We start from the raw sequence: 21354 nt of genomic DNA on the forward strand, positions 1-21354 counted from the left end.
TTGAGAAACCATATTATAGATATGCTTCGAAGAAAAATTATATATATAGCTTGTTAGTTGTGGATAAAAAAGTCACTTTTATCGATATTTAGTTACCATTTTAACAATATAATTACAGTGCTGTCAACTGCCAATTCAAGCTAAACGAGGATAACAATTGTCTTGAAACAGTAAAATATTTACAAGAAAAAGATTTAAATTTGCTTTTTTGTTTAGTTTGACATCAATTGATACAATAGAAATAGAGCTTTTACCTAAATTGTTGATCTGATTAATTTAAGAGATAAAAAAAAAACTCTTGACGCTTAATTATAATTATTTACCAATTTTAATACAAAACGATAAATTGGTACAAAACGATCACTTAACCCTTTGCATTCCGAGTACTTTTAAAAGCTGTTTCATCTAATATCAGCACTATAACATTTAAAATATTCGTATTATAGTATTATTATACAAGTTTAAAATTCTTAAAATAATGACGTTATTAATTATTAAGGTATAAAATTTCTTAAATTTAAAGTGGTGACTGTTGATGGTGCCTCATTGGGGACATCCGAGTGCAAAGGGTTAAATAAAGAAAAGTATTATGTTTAAAACTTATTAAATTTTGATTTTAAATACACCGTAATAAGTTCCGGATCAAATTACGGTAAAAAGTACCGTTAAATCCATTTTTTCCGCAACATGATACGGTACAAAAAACCTAATATACCACAATTTTTAGAGTAAAATAGTTACAATAAAATCGCAGAATCACTCGAATTAAATAAATATTACAGTAAAAATTACAGTATAATACTTTGCAGCATCCGTAAAATTAACTTTTAACGTAATGTGCTAGTTCTTAATACCGTAATTTGATTCGGAATTTTTTACAATGTATGTCGCGTACGAAATAAGCATTTTTATATTTTTTTCTCTGCATTCAATATATTTATAAAAATGTGCAAAGACTTAAATGTTTATTAAAAAATTAACATAATTTTTTTTCTGTTAACATATATTTTTAACATAATTTTGTTCAAAAATCGATATGTATATTTCCACTGGTTATTTAAAGGTTTATAACTAAAACACTGATTGCGGTAGATTAGTTACAAATTAAAATAAATTAAACATATTTTTTCTATTTTTCTCAAAATTAAATGTATATATTTTACAAAAAAATGACATTGACCAATTTTTCGGCAACGATGCGTATATGTTAATAATGGTGCATAAATGTTTTTTTGTTAACTCTGTGGAGTATATTTTTCGTTAATTTAATTTTTTGTCTGAAGGGTTCTGAAGACAGACATTCATGAAATATCAGCAACTAAACAGGAGTTAACAACTTCTGTTCAGAAATCTTCAAACTACGCTAGTTTTTAACTTAAAACGGTTCTGGAATATTTTGACTTTTTGAAAATGTATAATGATTCAACTATTGATAATGTATAATGATTCTCTTGAATATGTATAATGAATCCATTTGTGATTAATCAGATGTCTCTATGATGGATGAAAATTGTTGATACGCCATGTTGACATATGCACCAATTGTACGTTGATACAATTGGTGCATATACGCCATGAACAAATATTTTTTTGTGCTTTAATGAACGCAAAATTTAAACATATTTCAATGAAAATACCATATTTTATAAAAATGCCTTTGCTTGGCCTAAAATGTGTTAGGCATATTTTTTGACATTTTCATAAAAAATATTATTTATAAACTTTTTTCTTTTAAAAATGTAGGAAATATTTTTAATCTACCGTTTTTAAAGGATGAGAAAAATGTCAAAAATACTTCTGTTTTATTGTTTTATAATATTTCTACACATTTAAAAATATGCTAGAAGACAGGCTGGAAGTCAACTTCAAAGACAAATCTATTAAAATTTATTTGAGACAAAATATTGTCAGCCGCATGCGCAAAAATAAATAAATAAAAACTTAAAAGACCTTTAATAAATATTAAACCAATACTTAAAAAACACCAAAGTTATTTTTCGAAGTTTCACAATAACAGTTGGGTAATAATATAGCACAAAATAACAAATTACATTTTCAAAAAGAATTTTGCAATAAAGAATAAAATAGCGCTCATAATTTTTATCATTCCTGCAGTACTTAAAATCTAATTACCAACGAAGTTTCAAGAAAATATAATTATTTATACTCTTAAGATGACAATTAGATTAACACTAATTCTTGTTTTTTTTTCTGTCACATTGAGATTGTTAATATCTCCAAGATATCCGATAATGATTACTATTATCAAACTGAATGCTCTAACAGCTCAATATCATGTTCGAACATTATAGAATATAATCACCTCTTGTTTAAAAAGTTGAAACTGGGTAGTAATTCCCCTCACCCTTGACATGCGAGCAAGGATTCAAATCCAATGTGAAACGATAAATACGATATCGTGATAAGATTGTAACATAAAGATAAGGTAATTTATTCTTAATATGGGGGGAGGCGTTTCTTTTAATAATTATTCAAAAGAATCTAGAACTATTTAATGAATTTATTTTTCAATTTAAAAACTAATAAAGTTAGGATTTTGAAATTATTTAGTTATTAGTTTTTTTCTTCATTTTTTTAAAGAAGCATACATATAGGTCTAACAGAATAGATTGCTATAATAATTTTCAGAAAACAAATTATTGAGAATAATTTTTTTGATACTGATTTGATTTGAAATCAAACGACATCTAATTTTCCAGTGATTCTGCAAATTATTTATCTAAAAAATTATGTTTTTTTCTTTTTTAAAGGGGAAAAAATTTTTCGATCCTTTTATTTTTAACTTGAGAAGTAAAACGTTTTGATTAATATAAAAAAAACAATAGAGGGAGAATTTTGTTGGAAATATTGGTGAAAAAATTAGGTTTTAAGGGAAGTGTTTTTTCCTAAAAATCTTCGATTAAAACTGATGGAGTATAAAATAAAAAAATATTAAAAAAACGATATTTTGAGAAGGCGTTATTTTTAAATAACGCCTTCTCAAAATATGTAGAGGGAATAAGCAATGGTATATTTATGGTATAAATAGTGTAGGGGGAATAAGCAATGGTATATCTAAGGTATAAATAGTGTAGGGGGAATAAGCAATGGTATATTTAAGGTACAAATAGTGTAGGGGAAATAAGCAATGGTATATTTAAGGTACAAATAGTGTAGGGGGAATAATAAATGGTATATTTATGGTATAAATAGTGTAGAGGGAATAAGCAATGGTATATTTAAGGTATAAATAGTGTAGAGGGAATAAGCAATGGTACATTTATGGTATAAATAGTATAGAGGGAGTAAGCAATGGTATATTTATGGTATAAATAGTATAGAAGGAATAAGTAATGGTATATTTTAATATACCATTGCTTATTCCCTCTACCCTGTGAAAAAATTTGAATCAAATTACGGTATAAAGTACTAGTACTTTGGGTGTATTATGCATAAAACTTATTTTACCATAAAATCCATTTTTAAAATAAAATTTTATACTTTTAATTTTTGCATTAGTATTAATATAATTAGAACTATTCCATGATTTTATGGTAATTATTACTATAAAAATTAAGTTGTATTAGACTTTTTGTTCAGTAACATGTTCCGGTGAAAATGGGTTTTACGGTAAAAAATACCGGCTCTCTAAGTGGTACTTTTTACCGTAATTTGATCCGGATAATTAGATACTTTTTAATGTGCATTCTGCCGATTTGCGTAACAATTACAAAACCGATTTTTATCTAAAAATAAGTTGTTTTCTTCTTTCTTAGTAAAACAATCTCCAGTAGAAACAAATCTAAAAAATTGTGGGGTTAACGCATAATTGTTACAAAGAGTAAAAATATTTAAATAAAATAATTCGACGAGCAGCGGAGAAATAATTCACTGATTCTAAGCATAGTGTTATAAATTCAAATTGAGGTAAATAGTGGTATCTCGAGAAGGCGTCATTTAAAATAAGCTAAAGCTAATGTCATCAACAAGGAGATTATAAAATAACTTTAGCTGGCATAAGACCCTCTGGAGAGCATACCGTTAGAAAGAACCGGAGAAACTTTTCTACATATAGGCATGATGCGCTCAAGAATGGTGTCGAAAATGATTGCGCAGCTCTCACAATTACAGTTACTGTAAAAACATCTTAAAATTTGCAAATGACATCACCCAATTGTTTTAACGAAACTTAATCTTTGCATTAAAAAAACTAAAATAGAGTTAGAGTGATATTTTTAGTTCTGACACTTGGTCTAGGCTATTGTGACAGTTTTTGCGAAGTGTCTTCCTTTTTCGTGACCTCTAAAAACCTTTGAAAGCAGAGAAAAAAAATTATGGCTATGTGAGACATATAAAGACGGAGATGTCAAAAATTTTAAAAGCAAAAAATGCTTTCTTTGTAAATTTTCAAATTATATTTTTATTTATTTGTCATTTTTATTTGTTATTTTATAATTACCCTGTATATACGACACTATAAAACATGCTATGTAAACTAAATTGGGTTTTGAGATAGTCAATTAAAACTTTATTATTTATACTAATATTAATATTATTCATACATATTAGAAATAAAATAAATTGTTCAGAACAGTGGCCATGTTTTACCCCTCTTGATTGTTGCACTTTTTGAAGAATCACACTTAAGTAATCTTGTCTTTAAATAAAAAGTTTGGAAAAAAACTTAGAACTTTAGAATTTTGTTCAGCGTTCGTTTCTGTCTTCAAATGCCTAAAGTTATATTTATATGTTAGAGTAGGAATGCTGGCGTCACAAAAGCCAAAAAGTTAATCGAAAATTATTTCAAAGCATTAAAAATTCAATCTTTTTATTTTTTTATCACATGAACATAGAAAATTATATTGATTTGGGAGTTTCAAGTTTTAGAAATTCACGCAGAAGAATTTTTTAAAAAGTCATCTTTGCGTGTGTTAGCTTTTTAAATTCATAAATAGGATTTTAAAAATATCAAATATATATATCTGTTATATTTTCATCAATAATTGAAACTCATACAGTTACATCTAAGTTGTAATCCTTTTCCATAATCATCTCAAAGATAAAACATGCCACTTTTATAACCAAACTTAAGAAAACTGTAGAATAAAATTTTACTGGAGATTTTTCTAACTGATATTTCCGTTTGTTGACACCTTGAAAATTCATTCAAAGCATAAAACTGAAAGATATCAATATGGGAGAATTAGCTTACAGCTTGCAAGGATATAAGCCAAATGGATTAAAATGGAAGTTAAAGTACAAGTGAGTAATTGAATGTTTGGTTAAATGAAAAAGGTAAAGGGATAGAATGTGTGATGAATAAATATGCATGTAAGTTATGTGATTTTAGCTTGTATAATTCTGCATTAAAATTATGCGATAATTTTAATATAATATTAAATTACAAATATTAATTGTCGTTATGTAGTTTTATAAAAGCAAAAAGATGATCAGGTATTCTTCTTTCATTCTCCTAAAATTGTCCGTGGCTCCAAGAAATTTAGAATTCAGACAGTCCTGCTTACAAATATTTATTACAAATATTAAGGATATATTGCAATCCATACAGTTTTAGTAAGCTGTCAATAAATATGTCTTATTTTAGTTTTTTTGTTCCGAGTTTCAGATAAAAATATTTGAATAAAATTTTTTTTAAATTTATTTATGATTTTTTTTGTTTGTTTTGCATTTGAATATTTTTTTATAAAAACAAATTTTATTACTTTCTGGTTCATAAGATTTATTAAACAGTAATAACCGTTAATGTTTCATTATTTAAATATGCGATACTGCGAAGTATAAATCACAAATGTAATGATGCGTTTCGAAACTCATAAAATACGGATAGTAAATTAAGTAAAATTTTTTTAAAATTTGAGGATTTTAAGTAATTTTTAAAGTATTTTTTTTTAAATATTTTACTTAATTGCAGAAATTTATTTTTGAGATTCAGAACGAAGCGATTTAATCAATTTAAATGAAGCAGTATTTAAACTAAATTACTTAATACATTTATTGCTCATAAAACCTTGCTAACTATAAAATGGAAGAGTGAATATAACATTTCAAATGCTTACACCATATTAAAATAAATTCTTTTTTTTCTGAGAGCATTGAAGGCATTAATGTGAATAATTAAAAAAAAAAAAAAGATGGAATTTTTTATCATTAAAAAGTCTCGCGTTAAATAAAATTTTCGAGACACGTGCAAATGAAACAATAAAATTTAAAACTGGTTCATATTAGAATTATCTTCTCCAAGAAAGACAACATTCCTGGGAGCAGGCAAGAAATAACAACTCGTAAATTAAAGTATTTCGCGACAAGCATTATGAAATTAAATGCTAATTTCTTGACCTCCTTTTAGACATTACGAACTTGCATTGATGAGAATTATGGTTTACTTTCCTTGCCTGTTGATGAAGAGAAGAAACAAAAGAAGCGAAAAATATATTAATTTAATAGGAGTAAAATGCTTTAAAGTTTTTTTAAAAGCAGTTTTTATATTCAAATATAATTTCTCTAAATTACTTATGAACTTTAATCTTATGTTGCTCTAGGTAAAAATAATTTGCACAAAACAAAAATTAGTGGTTTTGTAATTATTTTCTTAGGATCTGCGGTTATTATACAGTAATTTTTCATAATTATAACTCAGCTTTTACATTTTTTTATTCTAAAAACGTTTAGTATTTTTTTTTTTTAAAAATTATATACTCAGAGAAACAAGTTTTAAAGAAATTGCTTTTATTGCATGGATATTTTAAAATTCATTCTGATGGTAAAGAGTAAACAAAAAAAAATTTTTAAATTTTTAGTATTTTTTAGTTTTTTTAAGGATTTACTTAGAAGATTATGAAATATCATTCATTATATAGTTTAAACTTTACTATTATAGGAATATATTTATTTTCTTACTATTAAAGCAAATAAATAAAAAAAATTAATTGCGCAGAATTAAATCTCTTTCTTTCATCAAATGGTTTGGTTTAAACAAATATTTTTTAAACTTATTTTTAAAATTTTTTTAATTGATTCAAATTTGAACTAAGGAAAAGGATTGAGATTTTGCAAATTGTACTAAATATTTGGAAAAATCAAATTTACAATTCAATCATTAATTTAAATAGAAAAATCAATCGAAGAGTTAAATAAATTTTATTTCAATGAATATTCTCGTTTAACAAATACTATGTTCATTAAAATACATTATTCATCGTTAAACATTTCAGAAAAATAGAAATATCAAAAATATTATTTCCTCGTGCATTTTAAAGGGCTATGTAGTTGAAATCTATGATTTTATGAACTAAACGACAATCATTGTCGGTTCTCAATAGAAATATTTTGTGAAAAATGAAGCATGAAAATAGTTTTATTAAAATTAAAAATACCCTGAAAAACTAATAATACTCATCACATCTTTCAGTTTAAAGTTCAAGATAAAGAATTAATAAAAAAAAAATTGCATTTTAAATTTCAACATTCAGCTGGTAAGCTAACATACTCAAATAAACATCTAATTTCTATAATTGTTAAATTCTGTAAGTGTCTAAAGTAGATAGTAATTTTTAACAGTTTGAACTAAAATTTCATAGTTACAATACATTTGATAAATTTTTCAGATGAAAATTTGAAAATTCACAAATTCTATTGACTTTTTCTGACGTTAGATACACAGATTCTCAGACGTTATTGATCCATTAACATCAATAATTACTAAATTTAATAACAATTATTTTGATAATACTGGTGATGTACAACAGAAACATATTACAGTAATTTCAATTTCGTAAGAAAAGCATCAAAAATAGAGCACTTATTCTGAATCTTCATTATAGAATAATTGGTCCATTTCTCGATGTTCAACGCACATAAACTCGTAATTTTGCGTTGAACTGAGAAGACGAGGAAAGTCCCTAGACAAGTTAGCAATAATAAACGCAATTTGGATTTAAAAAAGCGAAAAAATAACGAATCTTTTCCACTGTTTGTTTACTGACAACGGGACTGTAGCTCACATTCACTCAAAGCATATAACATTATGCTAACAACACTGAAAAATGGCCAAAACTACCAGAATATGGTTAAAGTGTTTTTGGCTCTATGAGAAAATCAAAAAGCTCAGTAATTTTTCCCGAAGCGCTTTGGTAATGATTTTGGAAAGGTTGAAAATAAAATATGGTTTCATAATATGAAATAAAATATGGAAAATGTGATGAAATTTTGCAATTTTATCATGATACCTTAGACCATGGCCTAAAACCACTTATTCCGTTGAATTTACTTTTTAGCTGTGCATTTTTTACTATATCTGTTGTAATAATAAGTATAATTTTGTAAACCAGAATTTCCGGTAAACCGTTACCGTATGAACGGAAAATTTACAAAATGAGTGGTTTAAATGCTGTGTATTTCAATTTCATTAATCAGAACTTAAGTTCTTCTCTTTTGCTTTTTTACCAAGAATGTCATTACTATACAATATGGTAGTTACATCCGAATATTTTTCCACCATGTATGTTAGCGATGCGGTTGATACGAGTCATATAGATAAACTAGCCATTCCAGGGACTTGAACCTGTGTCACCTATATCCGAAGCTACCCCTCTATTCCTTAACTTTTCACGTAGTTTAGTTTTTTAATTATTTTTTAAACATCTATTGATAATAATATAATTTTCTTTATGTTGATATGTTTAATATCATATTTGCACTCTCAATATTCAATAGCAAAAGGGTTGTTTATTAATGACTCCAGTAAATTAAAAATATTTTTTTGAATGTGGTTTAAATTTAAACTTCCTTCGACCTTCCTTCGATTTACCAAGCTCGTGTAGTTGTTTACTTCTAGTTCCTAAGTGGTCTAATCTAACTAGACCAATTTCATAAGGCCATAAACTTTCAGAAAGTCTATAAACAAAATAGGTTTAGATAAAAACTCACCCTATGACCAAGCTGATCGTGCTTAGTAAAATCGCTTTTATTTATTTATTTGTTTTTTGGAAAGTTTACGTGGCAGGCACTTAGATTGCCTTTTTGATAGAAAACTTCGATAATTAGTTTGGTATTCAAATGTTATTGTTATTATTTTCTATGGAATGTATTACTTTGTTTCCAGATCTAATAACACAATTGGGCAATATATCTGGATTTAAAGCAGTTAGACCAGGAAAATATTTGAAAATAACAATGGGGAAAATTTTTTGTTGCATTTTTATACAAATACTTGATCTTAACTAATTTGGGTGAGAGAATTTCAGAGGTGAAATTGGTTTTGCCCCCAAAAATACAGCTTTTTTTAAAAATGAGATTTTAAACTATATTTCACAGAAATGTACAAGTTTAAAAACGTTATAAGTAACAGGGGTTGCAAAAATAATTTTTTTCATAACCATCGTAGAACAGGCGACTCAATTTTGATTATACAATTACCAATGTTCAACTTCGTAGCATTGTAATTTTGAACTTAATACAGAAGACAAGAGAACTGTTGGATTACGTATTGGGAGAAGTTTGCTTTCTTGGAGGACTTTTTGATTGAACTTACTCGCATTTGCGTTGCATGGAGAGGAAAACGACGAAAGCCTCCCACGCTTAGCCTGACAGCAATAGGACTCTACCCCATGATCCGTCTACCACTGAGGATATTTTTCGTCAGTAATGTAGTCAGTGCGAGCCGGGTGTGGAGTTCGTATTGACCAGCCACCTTTGAGATTCGAATCCGGGTACCTCATTAGGATACTAGCAATTTCCTGAGCAACAATGGCTCTCTGGTAAATGTCGAGACGAATTTCTAGGGGAGTTAGAGCATGTAATCAGTGTTAAAATTTCATAGGAACTCATGCCTGGAAATGTTGTTCTACGCTGCTGAAAGTGTTTCTCTATCATGAACTGTTCAGAGGCACATGGAGAAACAGTTCATCACAGAGAAGCGGCGTATGGCGACGTTTCCTGACATGGGTTACTATGCAATTTTGATTTTGATGAGCTCTAACTCCTCTAGAAGTTTGTCACAACATTTATGCGACCCCCTCTTAAATATAACGCTTTTAAATTTGTACAATTCAACAAAAAAAGAACGAAAAATGTCAGGAAAAGAACTGAATCTTGGAGGTAGAAACCGATTGCAGGTTTGCAATAAGAAGCAATAAGAAGGTATCGAATATTTGTCTAAAAACCCATGCAGTAGAAAATAAAATTAAAAAAGAACCCCTCAGTGTAATTCGTGTTTATACAAACGCATCTTCTTTAAAATAACACTCTAACACTGTTTTTCGTGAAACTGTATTGTCATTAAAAACAATTTCACTCGTAAAGGAGAAAGGAACTTAAACAAGGATAGTTTGCAGAAAACAAAAACATTAGAGCAAATAAAATAACCCCTTTATCCGTTAATGATAACAAAACTTCAAACCCTCGGGGTCTCAGAGTTGTAAAATGACAGTTTCGAGTGCATCAGAATCTTTCATTCGAAACAATCAATAAGGAAACAATGCGTTTGCCTAAGAAGACAAGAGATCTTTAAACGCATAATTGGCTCTCCGCGTCAACCCTTTTAGCTCACATGTCCATCAAATTAAGCTCATTGCGTGATGACTGATTCGCTTCACGGAATTTCAATAAAAAGAATTTTTTAATTGGATGGCAATAGTTACATAAAAGAATGTACTGTGAGCAGAAAAAAGTAAACGAAACACTCTGAATAATTTTTGATCTAATGATCATATTTCTACGTACAAATAAAATAAGATATAATTTTAATGGTACAAAGGGTTGACCTCAAATATGGAAATTAATTAATGTAGACGATATTTTAAGTTACGAAATCAGACACAAAATTGTGCTTTCTCTGATGAAATTAATGTTAATTTTACTTTTTGTTAGTTTTATTACTTAATGTTAATTTTACTCTCCTTAATGTTAGTTTTACTTTTTGCGTATTTTGCCTCGAGAACATTTAAAGCAAATAGAAAATTTTTTACAAAAAATTTAAAAATTAGTCGATTTAAAGATGATTCCAAGCAAAAAAATAGTTTGCAATAATTATTTTATTTAATAATAGTTGAGAAAGTGTTTTAATTGCAAGGTATGCAAATTCTTAGAATACAAATTAAAGAATGTAATTTTACGAGGCCCAATACAAAATTTGAATGAAATCGGTCGAATAGTTCCTGAGAAATGGAATTTTAAATTTCTGACTTTTTTAATATTCGATGCTCCGGTGGAGCTTAACTAGCACATATTTTTGAGGGCTTGAGACACGTCGACTTTTCTATTCATTTATTTTTTTAACCTAAAGTACTTTTGAAGCAAATAGAATTTTTCCTTTGACAAGTATAACTTACATATTTACGAAGAAAACATTCCGGTAAAATTACCACACTGTATGGTAATGACGTTTCTGATTAAAAAAATAATAATTCTGATTTAAAAAAAATAATTTCTAAATGTAACAAAAATAGTAAACAAATTTTAAAACCATGTTTTATTATTTTTTCAAAATCATTACCAAAGCACTTGAGTAAAAGGAACAGAGATTTTAGTATTCCCATAGAACCAGAAACACGGTAAAATTTGACATATTCCAACAGTTTTGATCATAGTATTTATTTCTCAGTGTTCGTTTAATACAGCGGATGTAATAAAGAAGTTGCTTTCTTAATATTATGCCATCCTTTCGATAATATGTTCAATACTAACTCATAGCTTTGTTTAAAAATGATTATTATTCACGATTTATTGTTTTCATCCCATTATGGTGTCGTGTTAATAACGCGTTTATATTATTAACACGTTTTTTTTAATGTTAAAAAAAACTAAATTCCAAGTCTTAAAACTTTAAAAAATTATAAAATAGCAATAAGAATGTATCAAAAGCATATCCGACCACAATGATGCTCCACAATTTTTGATTAATAGTTTTAAATGCTAATTCGATTATTATAAGATAAGTTTCAACAATGAGAAATCAGAAATTTTTATTTTAAAAAATATTTTTTAAATTAATAATCTAAAAAGAGATTTTTTTTATGAAACAGGACATAAAAACTTCTTGACGATAAAATATATTTTACATGTAAGAAAAATATTCAGGAACAGCTATTATAAAATTTCCACAGATGGTCAAAATCTCATGTATTTAAGTAACTTCTAATAGCCTTCCAACTTGTGGTTTGCCTTATAAAGTTATCAACAGGTAAAAGAAAAACTGCTTATTCAAGTTAACTAATATTTTTTTTGTGAGGTTTACAATAATTTCAAGATTTTGGAATTAAGTTCTCAAAAGAAATCCATTCTTGCTCGAATAATTTCAAATTATCAGATTTGATTTATTTTGTTCACTACTGTGCCATTTGCTTTAAAAGTATAAATATTTATTTCAGTATTTATTTCTAATTTTTAAACAGTGGTGGAGCAAGAGCGAACACTTGCCTCGCAATGAGGTAACCCGGGTTCGAAACCCAGTGGTAACTTTTCGATGTGAATTGCTCACCTGGCTCTCATCAACCATAGTGGTGACGTAAATATTCTCAGTGGTAGGATAAGTTGCGGATTAGAGTCCCCTTGCCGTCAGGTTAACCGAGGGAGGTTTGTGTGGTTTTCCTCGCCATGTAAAGCAAATGCAAGTTAGTCCCCTCTAAAAGTCTACTATGAAGGCAAATTTCTCCCAATACTTGATCCAGAAGTTCCCTTGTCTTCTGGGTTGGGTTCAAAATTACATGGCTACAGAATTGAACATTGGGAGTAGTGGACTCAAAATCGAGTCGATTGTTCAATGACGGTAATAAAATTAAAAAAAATTTTGAAGCAAATTATCTTTCTGTATTTGTATAATGCAAAGAACTCCAAAGCCCAATTAGAGATTTTTTATTTTTATTTTATAACCGTCGTTGAACAGCCGACCCAATTTCATGGGTTTACGACTACTTACGTTCAACTCCGTAGCCTTGTAATTTTGAACCAATCCAGAAGACAAGGAAACTCCTGGATCAGTACCCCCAGAGGTATTGATTTGTTGTGGGAACATGGAGGACTTTGAGACTCGACAGATTTAACGTGCATCAGTCACCATTTACTACACGAGCACGAGGAGTCTTCGGCCGGCGAGGGTCGAACCCACGACCTCTTCCAATTAGAGATTGAAGTATTGTGATGAAAAGTTTTATTGAAATAATTTTTCATACTAATTGTCACTGTACAATAAATTAATGGATTTTTTATTTTACGCATGTAACTAGGGGTTCCCCAAAAAATCCCATTCCGCGGTACAATAATTTTTAAATCAATCCCTGTTTATTTAAATGGCATTACCTACATAAATAGTATATATCACATACAGATGTCAGTACACTGTAGAAAAATTACGGATCAAATTATGGTAAAAAAGTACCGGGACTTAGAGTGCTAGTACTTTTTACTGTAAATTCAATTTTTACTAGAACATACATGTTGCTGAGCAAATAATCTTATATACCATAATTTTTATGGTATATCAGATTAGTCAGGTTATCAGATCAGGCTATCAGATTTACGGTATATCAGATGTACCATAATTTTAGTGGTATATCAGATTTACAGTATATCAGTTTTTTTAATAATTGACGTTAAAATTACTGTATTCCTCTAATTAAATAAATATTACTGTAAACATTACATTATAATATATAACGGTAAATATAGATTTTATTGTAAAAATGGATTTTACGGATGATGACCCCAAAAATGTCGGAAATTAATACCATGACTTGATCTTGAATTTTTTACAGTGTATTTCTACGTAATTGTAGTTCACCTTGAATATCTAAAATTAAATTGCAAAAATATCTAAAGAACTCTCAAGGTGTTTTGTGCTCAATTATACAAAAATATATGTCAAATGACAAGGAAATAAAATTGTATTCAAATTATCAATTATAATTTGAATACAATTTTAGAGAAGTCAATTTTAAATCTTGTCGTCTAAGCTGCACTCTGAGAAAGCTAAACCAACATATCAAAAGTATATTTCCATCAAAGATTGCAAGAATGAAAGGAAATTAAAAAAAATAAATATCAATCATATTTATTTTTGAGATAGGAAAAAAATAAGGCGAAACTTCACACCCTCTAAATTCATAACTTATTTTTCTATTCAAAATTAATAATTCTCTTTCAAGAACTTTTTTAAGGTTCAACATTCTTTCTCTGCGGGGATTTTTACTTTTAAAAAGCCACCGCCCTTCGATCTATCATTCATTTGACATTCCTAATGGAGATAACTTTATCTTTGAATAAGACATTCATATCACATAAAAACAACACTCAAAAATAGAAGAGTACTTTCAATTAAACAACTAAAAGTATCTGTAAGTAGAATAATGGATGTAAGTTCTTACATTTTTTATGCATAAATTATAGATATAGATAATGCATGATATTAATTTGAAGAAAAAAAGTTTAGCCAGTTGAAAACAATACAGAAAAATGCGTTGTAACTTATAAATTATTTTGAATTAACCTCCTTTGGCATTCAACTTACCCAAGTCAAAATTGTTGATTGTCCCATCAAAACATTTTGTTGGTTTTTGTTGATTTTAGTGAGATTCATGATGGTTCGACATCATTTGATGATCACCATCGTCCAACATTCTCCATAATGAGTCCATGGTTTTTGATATGCCAACAAACTTCCATCATTCCATGATGGAAAATGCTACTTTAATACTATGATGGTTAACCATCAAAAGAAGTTTGACTCTCGTGCACCAACAATCCGTGTTGGTCCATGATTGTTCCAACTAATGGTTTAATGGGAATTCTTGTTAGTTATCAGGAATATACCATCAAAACAATTTGGTGCTCCTTATGTTGGACTATCAGAAATTAGTCCGAATTGCTACAATGGGATGATGGTTGTTAATGATAGTTCCAACATTTGATTTCTAAGAAATAATGAAGGAAAATTTCAGATGGTTTAACATGAACAAACCTTCAAAACTATTTGACATTCTTATGTTGTACTATCATAAGAGTCCGAATTCCTGCATTGGTTGATGGTTACTTGTGTTGGTTACAATCAAAAACATAATGGTTCATGATGGAATTAATGATGGTTACCATCAAGATTATGTTGGTCCATCAATGGAAAACCATCAAAAATTTTGTCTTGGCTAAGCACCTTTCAAAATTATCTTGTTCAAAGCAGAACTTTAAAGGTAATTACAATTCAACTGTATTTAAATATTCTAATTCTTCAACCCCTCGTCTAATCCAACACCTTAATTAATTTCAAAACAATACATGAACCAAATTTTTTTTTCTGCGTTTAACTGTTGCCTGTGAGGAAGTACTTTAATTTCGATTTTATTTATTTCAACAGATGACCGCAATATTGTAGATGTCTAAATTGTAAAAGTAAATCTATGTAATAATTTAAAATCTGTCAGGCAGCCATTAAATTACTCAAACCACCTTAAATATGAGTCGGGGGCATTTCAGCATAAAGTAGCAGAAGTATTAAAATAATTTCAACCTTTGTCGCTAGAGAAGACAAAATATCTAAGACATTTTCAAATTTCAAGCTATTCTTTTTATATTTAAAAATTATTCCTACATTAGCATATTCATTATAATATTAAGATACAAAGAGTTTAGTTCCATCTACCAACAAATGACCAGTTAAATATTAAATCAAATCTGATAAAATTAATTTATTTAAAAAAAAAGGAATTCTGCAATATTATTTAAGATTCAATTAATGTCATACCAAATATCTACACAATGAACCTTGAAGATAAATGTAGCCCGCGTTAATGATTATTAAACCTATACTTTTTTTTTCAGTAGTGTGTGCATATTTCTTTCAGCTCTACTTAACCGTAACCATTTAAATCCTTGGTGAGAACGTGTAAATGATGTAAGAATTGATCAACCATTAATGTAGTTGAAACATTTTGTATTTTTACTCGTTGTTAGGTGTCATTTTTTTTTAAAGTAATGATATCTAAACTAAAATAGTTCATTTCCCTTGATTAGAAAATAATTCTAATTTTATGAATGTTCCAAATTCATTAATATTTTATCGTTATTATTATTGGATAATAACAAATATAAAATATTATTAATTAATTGATTGTTAATTATTATTTGTTATTGATTAAAACATATTTCTTTGTGGTTTATTATTGGATAATATATTAATTATAAATAAAAAACCACGCATATGTTATTGGCTTTGCTTCAATACATAATTCTATGAACAGTTTCTTTTTTCTGTTCTAAGTTTTTTTTATGAAAAAAGCTTGGTATTAAGATTTAGGAATTAGAAAATACGTAATCAATTATGATAAAAAAATATATTTGCTTATACTTAACGATTATTCTCATACAATTAAATCCTGTCACTAAACCTATAACTGTCATTGCATAAATTATTTTAATTAACAGAAACTTTTAAACAAAAGTTTTCAAAACTTTTTTTCCTTATACAGTATTATAGAATCTTTATATGATGCATTACTAATAAACCCGGTAACGGACTTTGCTGATTAATACAGCATCTACAGATTATTTTTAATCCTAGTTTTTTTTTTTTAAAAAAAGCAAGCAAATAAATGAAAGAAAATTACTAAAAAAACTCCTTTTTAAAACATTTCTAAGCCAATACCTCCAAGAAGAGAGAAGGCCTCTGCACGGGTTACAATGAACAAGAGATTTGATTCTTTGGTAATCCAAATGTAATTACATATTTCGTATTTCCCACCACTGTGCAGCTTAGTAGCCGGAGCGTAGTGACATCTTTCTTATTTACCTCCACTGCGCAGTTTGTTTGTTACGTTGGACTATTAAATTGATCCGTGCTGAGATTTTCGCTCTTGTAAGAGGTGCTGTCTAACTGTCTAAACTCAATTCTAATAAAATAGTAGAGAAAAAAACTCCGCAAAGATAGTTTTTCTGTGACTTGATTACATGCTTCACTGTATGTTGGGATTTATTCCATTTTTTAGTATCTTTGTATAAAATTTAACTTAAATTTAAATAAAAAGTCTTTCCGTATGATTTTTATGGACCTGATATTTGCAAACTTTGCTACATAGATGTTAGATTAAGCTGAAGTTTTACATTAATCATCTTTTTCGGGCTGCGATGAGGTCGTAGTCAAATTTAGATTTATGTAGATAGTGTCTCCGTAAATTCTGTCATCGAGTTAATAAAAATTATTCATACTTTATTGATTTTGCTTCAATATGTAATTCTAAAATTAAGATTCATTCTAGTCATTCTAATTAATTGTTTTGTGTTATACACTCGCTGATAAGGTTTTGCATTTAAAAATGTGTAATTAATTATAATAAAAAATTATCTTTACTTTTATTTATCTGTTAATTCCTAACAATTATATCCAATAACTGTCACTAAAACTGTCATGACGTAAATTAATTTAATTTGCAGAAACTTTTAAAATCAGGAATGAATTTTAAGAAAAACTAGAGATAATAATTTCTTTTCGTAAGACTCCTCATACTCCTGTATACTTTTATTTTTTTCGAGCATAATACAGTGTGTACCACTTAAATAAAGGCACCTTGATGTTTTGCTATGCATATACGTATGTGCCAATGTGAATCAAGCATGTGCATTATGAAAGTTCATATCCAAATACATATTTACAAGGAGTAACTCACTCCTTGCTCCACCTGAACAGGAAAAAAAATCAAATGAGCCAAAAAAGTGTCCCATCGACATTCTGAATATAGCCAAAATTCCCGCGACATTTAAATAAGTAATGAAGTACTCGATGTTGCTTACCATTTACCACTACCTGGATGACAGCAGCATAAATATTATGCCACGTTTCAACGATGATAGTTTTTGATTCCGCCTCAGTCTGAAACTGATGCCCCTCATTGATACATACAGCCCTATTAAGAATTGCCCCTTCTGTTGTCTTGGGGATTGAAGTTAAGGGAAAGAACAGGTCATTCATGACAAGCACCCTGTTATCCTAAAATCACCACTGGGAAATTTTTGTGACATGAAATGAGGCATTATCCTGCTGTAACATCTGGCTTGGGACATTATTTCTCGCTATGAATGGGTTTCTGGTATATTTTCATAATTCGTATCCTTTGGCGACATAAGGAAGAGGCCAAGATAAGTTGACCACCATCAGTAACAATGGAGTAAATATTTGTTTGGATATGAATTTTTGCAACGTTCGATTCGTATTGGTATTCTTTGCATCCAATTAAGGCACAGAATCAAGATGGCTTCACATAAGTGGGATACTCTGTATTGATGTATGTAAATTAAAGTCCAAAAAATTTGCGGCTTTGATATTTTTACAAGATGCAATAAAATAGAATCATTTCAATTATATCTTATATTATTAAAGTTCAAAACACAAGAAAACATTGATTTTACATTAATTTAAAAATAAAATTTTCGTTAACTGATTCAAAATTTGACATTACTTTAAATTAGTAAATCGTAAATAATATAAGATATAATTAAAATAATTCTAAACAAACTGAATTATAGAATCATTTAATAACTCTATTATATTAATTTACAGTTCTGTAGACTTATGATTAAATATAGAGCAATTTAAAACTAGCAAATGTTGGGAGTCATTTTACTAAGAAATGAGTAAAAATCCACAAAATTTATTAAACTCATGCATCTAAACTTAATGAAAGCAGTGTTTTTTAAGGCTTCAAAAAATTTGCTCATTAGCATTTCCTTAATTCCAACATTTTTTGTATTTCTTTTAGCAAATTCATTTGTACTCACATGTCAAACGTACAACATGAATCAAATATTATATGAACTTCTATTCATTTAAATTAAACTTACTAAGCGATTTGAATCAAATAAGAATTTTTCCGACGCAACTATCCAAGTAAAAAATAAAAAATAATTTCTATTACTTTTTAAAGCATAAAATTTTAAAAAATGAGCTGAAAGAATCGAAACATGTCATAAATATATCTTGAGAGCCCGTGAAATCAGAATGTATGTGATATTTTTTACATATGCATTCGAAACATTAAATTAATGTATAAACCTATTAAAATATATCAATATATATGACCATTTAAATACTTATACTAAAATATATAATTAACCATAATTGTAAGGAAAAAATTGCAGTTTTAAGGATAAGAAAAAAACTCAATTCACATTCACANCATTAAATTAATGCATAAACCTATTAAAATATATCAATATATATGACCATTTAAATACTTATACTATATAATTATAATAATACTATATAACTTATATTATATAATTAACCATAATTGTAAGGAAAAAATTGCCGTTTTAAGGATAAGAAAAAAATTCAATTCACATTCACATTTTATCAGTTTGTTTTATTTAAGAGTACTCATCTTATTAACAAATTTGTCTATTTAGATTTAAAGACTTCAGAAATGTTCCGCAATTTTTTACGTAATTAAAATATTTTGCTTTGTTGTTATATTTAGCAATGTTTCTTTCTGGTTTATTTTAGAGTTCACTAATTGAATAAAATCAAAATTGTAACATTAGATTAATTTATAAATAGAATTGTCTAAAGAAAAATCAATAACATAAATTCTTATCCTATAAAGTGAGAAACAATTCTGAGCTAATTGCCTTTCTAATGATTTGTATGCCCTTCTAATGAACTTTTGAAACGTAAGTTTCGTATTACAGTGTACTTATATGTAAAGGAATAATAGCAAATATAATTCTTAAAGCACTAAAAATTCTTTTTTTCCTTTGCCAGAACGTCTTTTTTAAAACTTTTGTTAGCATGTAGTGGGTTGTTTTTAAAATAAAACTTTCCTGCAACAGCCCGTTATTGGCCAGGAGGGTCGTGGAGGTTAAAATTCCACAATTCCACAAAGGTTCTGGTGATATGGTGAACACTGCAGACAGGCCGCCTTTACTTAGCTAGCAAGCTGGTAACCACAGTGGTATATTAATTTTAAATTAAATGATTGTATATAATTCCTGAAAATTTAAAATTTGTAATGCGATGATTAAGTAATGGCAATTGATCCCTGCACATTCACCAGGTTAACATAGTTTACTGAGTTACAGTTCATACCATAGGATTCGGAACTATCAATTTGTTTACAAACAATATACGTTTGAAAAACGACGCGTAACTATTGAAATTCAGTTTATGAATGTTATAGAGATTTTTTCCAGAAATATCAACAACTCTAAAGAATCAATATTACGTTTTTTTGAAAAATATCATTTAGAAAATCAACTGTTTCCAAAGTGATGTTATAGCATCCTGAGAAGCTTTGGATATCTTCGAAAGGCGCCTCGAAATATAAAAGAAATAAAATTGACTATTTTTGATTATTTCGAAATGTCTAATAGCAATCTGACATTCAAGAGAGAAAGCAAGCCACGATTCAAAAAAGACACTGACAATTGTGAAAGTTTAAGAAATTACTAGATAAAATTGTAATAAGTAATGAAGAACTTAAACTAAATATTCATACTTTGTTATTAATTGTGTAGGAAGATTAAAAGCATAATAAAAACTTACCACAAAACACTTGCATCCAGCCGCAAATATGGAACACCGTAGAAGAATGGAACACGAAAAACAGCACCATACAACAAATGCACAGGAGCACGATGACCACGGACAATCCAATAAAAACTGTAGCTGCTCTGAAGGCAGGTGTCGGGATGGAATTAAAATCAGTTAATTTACCTTCGCAAATCACATCTTGACCATCCTGTACCATCCGGCATGCTTGCCAAAGTCCAAAGTGACCGGTACCCCGGCTTTCCTGCGTATCTCCCAACCAATGCGGCTGTATAAATACCACCACTACAATTATAGCAAAACAAATGGTGAATACCCCCCAAAGTACGCCAATAGCTTTGGAATTTTTCATGTAATTTGCATGATGCATGCTGGATTCCGAAGCGTATTCATATTTGGGATCAACCGTCATGATTCCTGTTCTGTTCTGCAATGCCTCAGATCAAGGAAACTAATGTACCTGTCGAACAAGAACAAAGCTACTTCTGATTTGTGAAGGCAGATGCGATTCCAACAGGTGAGGATTTCAATGGGTGAAAGAGTGTTTCTCGCCAAGTTACATTTTCTATCTCACTGGAGCGGGTTATGTTGTTGTTTAGTTTCGGTTTCGCGGTTTGGCGAGTTTTTCTGGGTAAGGGATGTTAGAAGGATTGTTTTGGTTTTTCTGCGACGATTTATTAATATCAAAATAGAAAATGACGGAAGTAAATTTGTTACGGAAAGGGATGATTTTATTGTCTGATCTTTAAATTTTTTTATGCGCCATTATCAAGAATATATAATTGTAATAAGCTTTTTTTTCCTTCTTTTAA

At 28.5% G+C, this 21354-nt stretch overlaps 1 protein-coding gene across 1 annotated transcript in view; it reads right to left on the bottom strand.

Annotated features, from left to right (window-relative positions):
- Positions 1-21101, bottom strand: part of LOC107453766 (LHFPL tetraspan subfamily member 3 protein-like) — an 86923-nt gene extending 65822 nt beyond the window's left edge. The window contains exon 1 of the mRNA XM_016070710.4: positions 20537-21101. Within this exon, the coding sequence (XP_015926196.1) occupies positions 20537-20954 (418 nt within the window). The 5' untranslated portion in view covers positions 20955-21101. The remainder of the gene's footprint in view (positions 1-20536) is intronic.
- Positions 21102-21354: the final 253 nt, after the last annotated feature.

The sequence above is a fragment of the Parasteatoda tepidariorum genome, chromosome 2, assembly GCF_043381705.1.
Source record: "Parasteatoda tepidariorum isolate YZ-2023 chromosome 2, CAS_Ptep_4.0, whole genome shotgun sequence".
NCBI classification, from domain to species: Eukaryota; Metazoa; Arthropoda; class Arachnida; order Araneae; family Theridiidae; genus Parasteatoda; species Parasteatoda tepidariorum.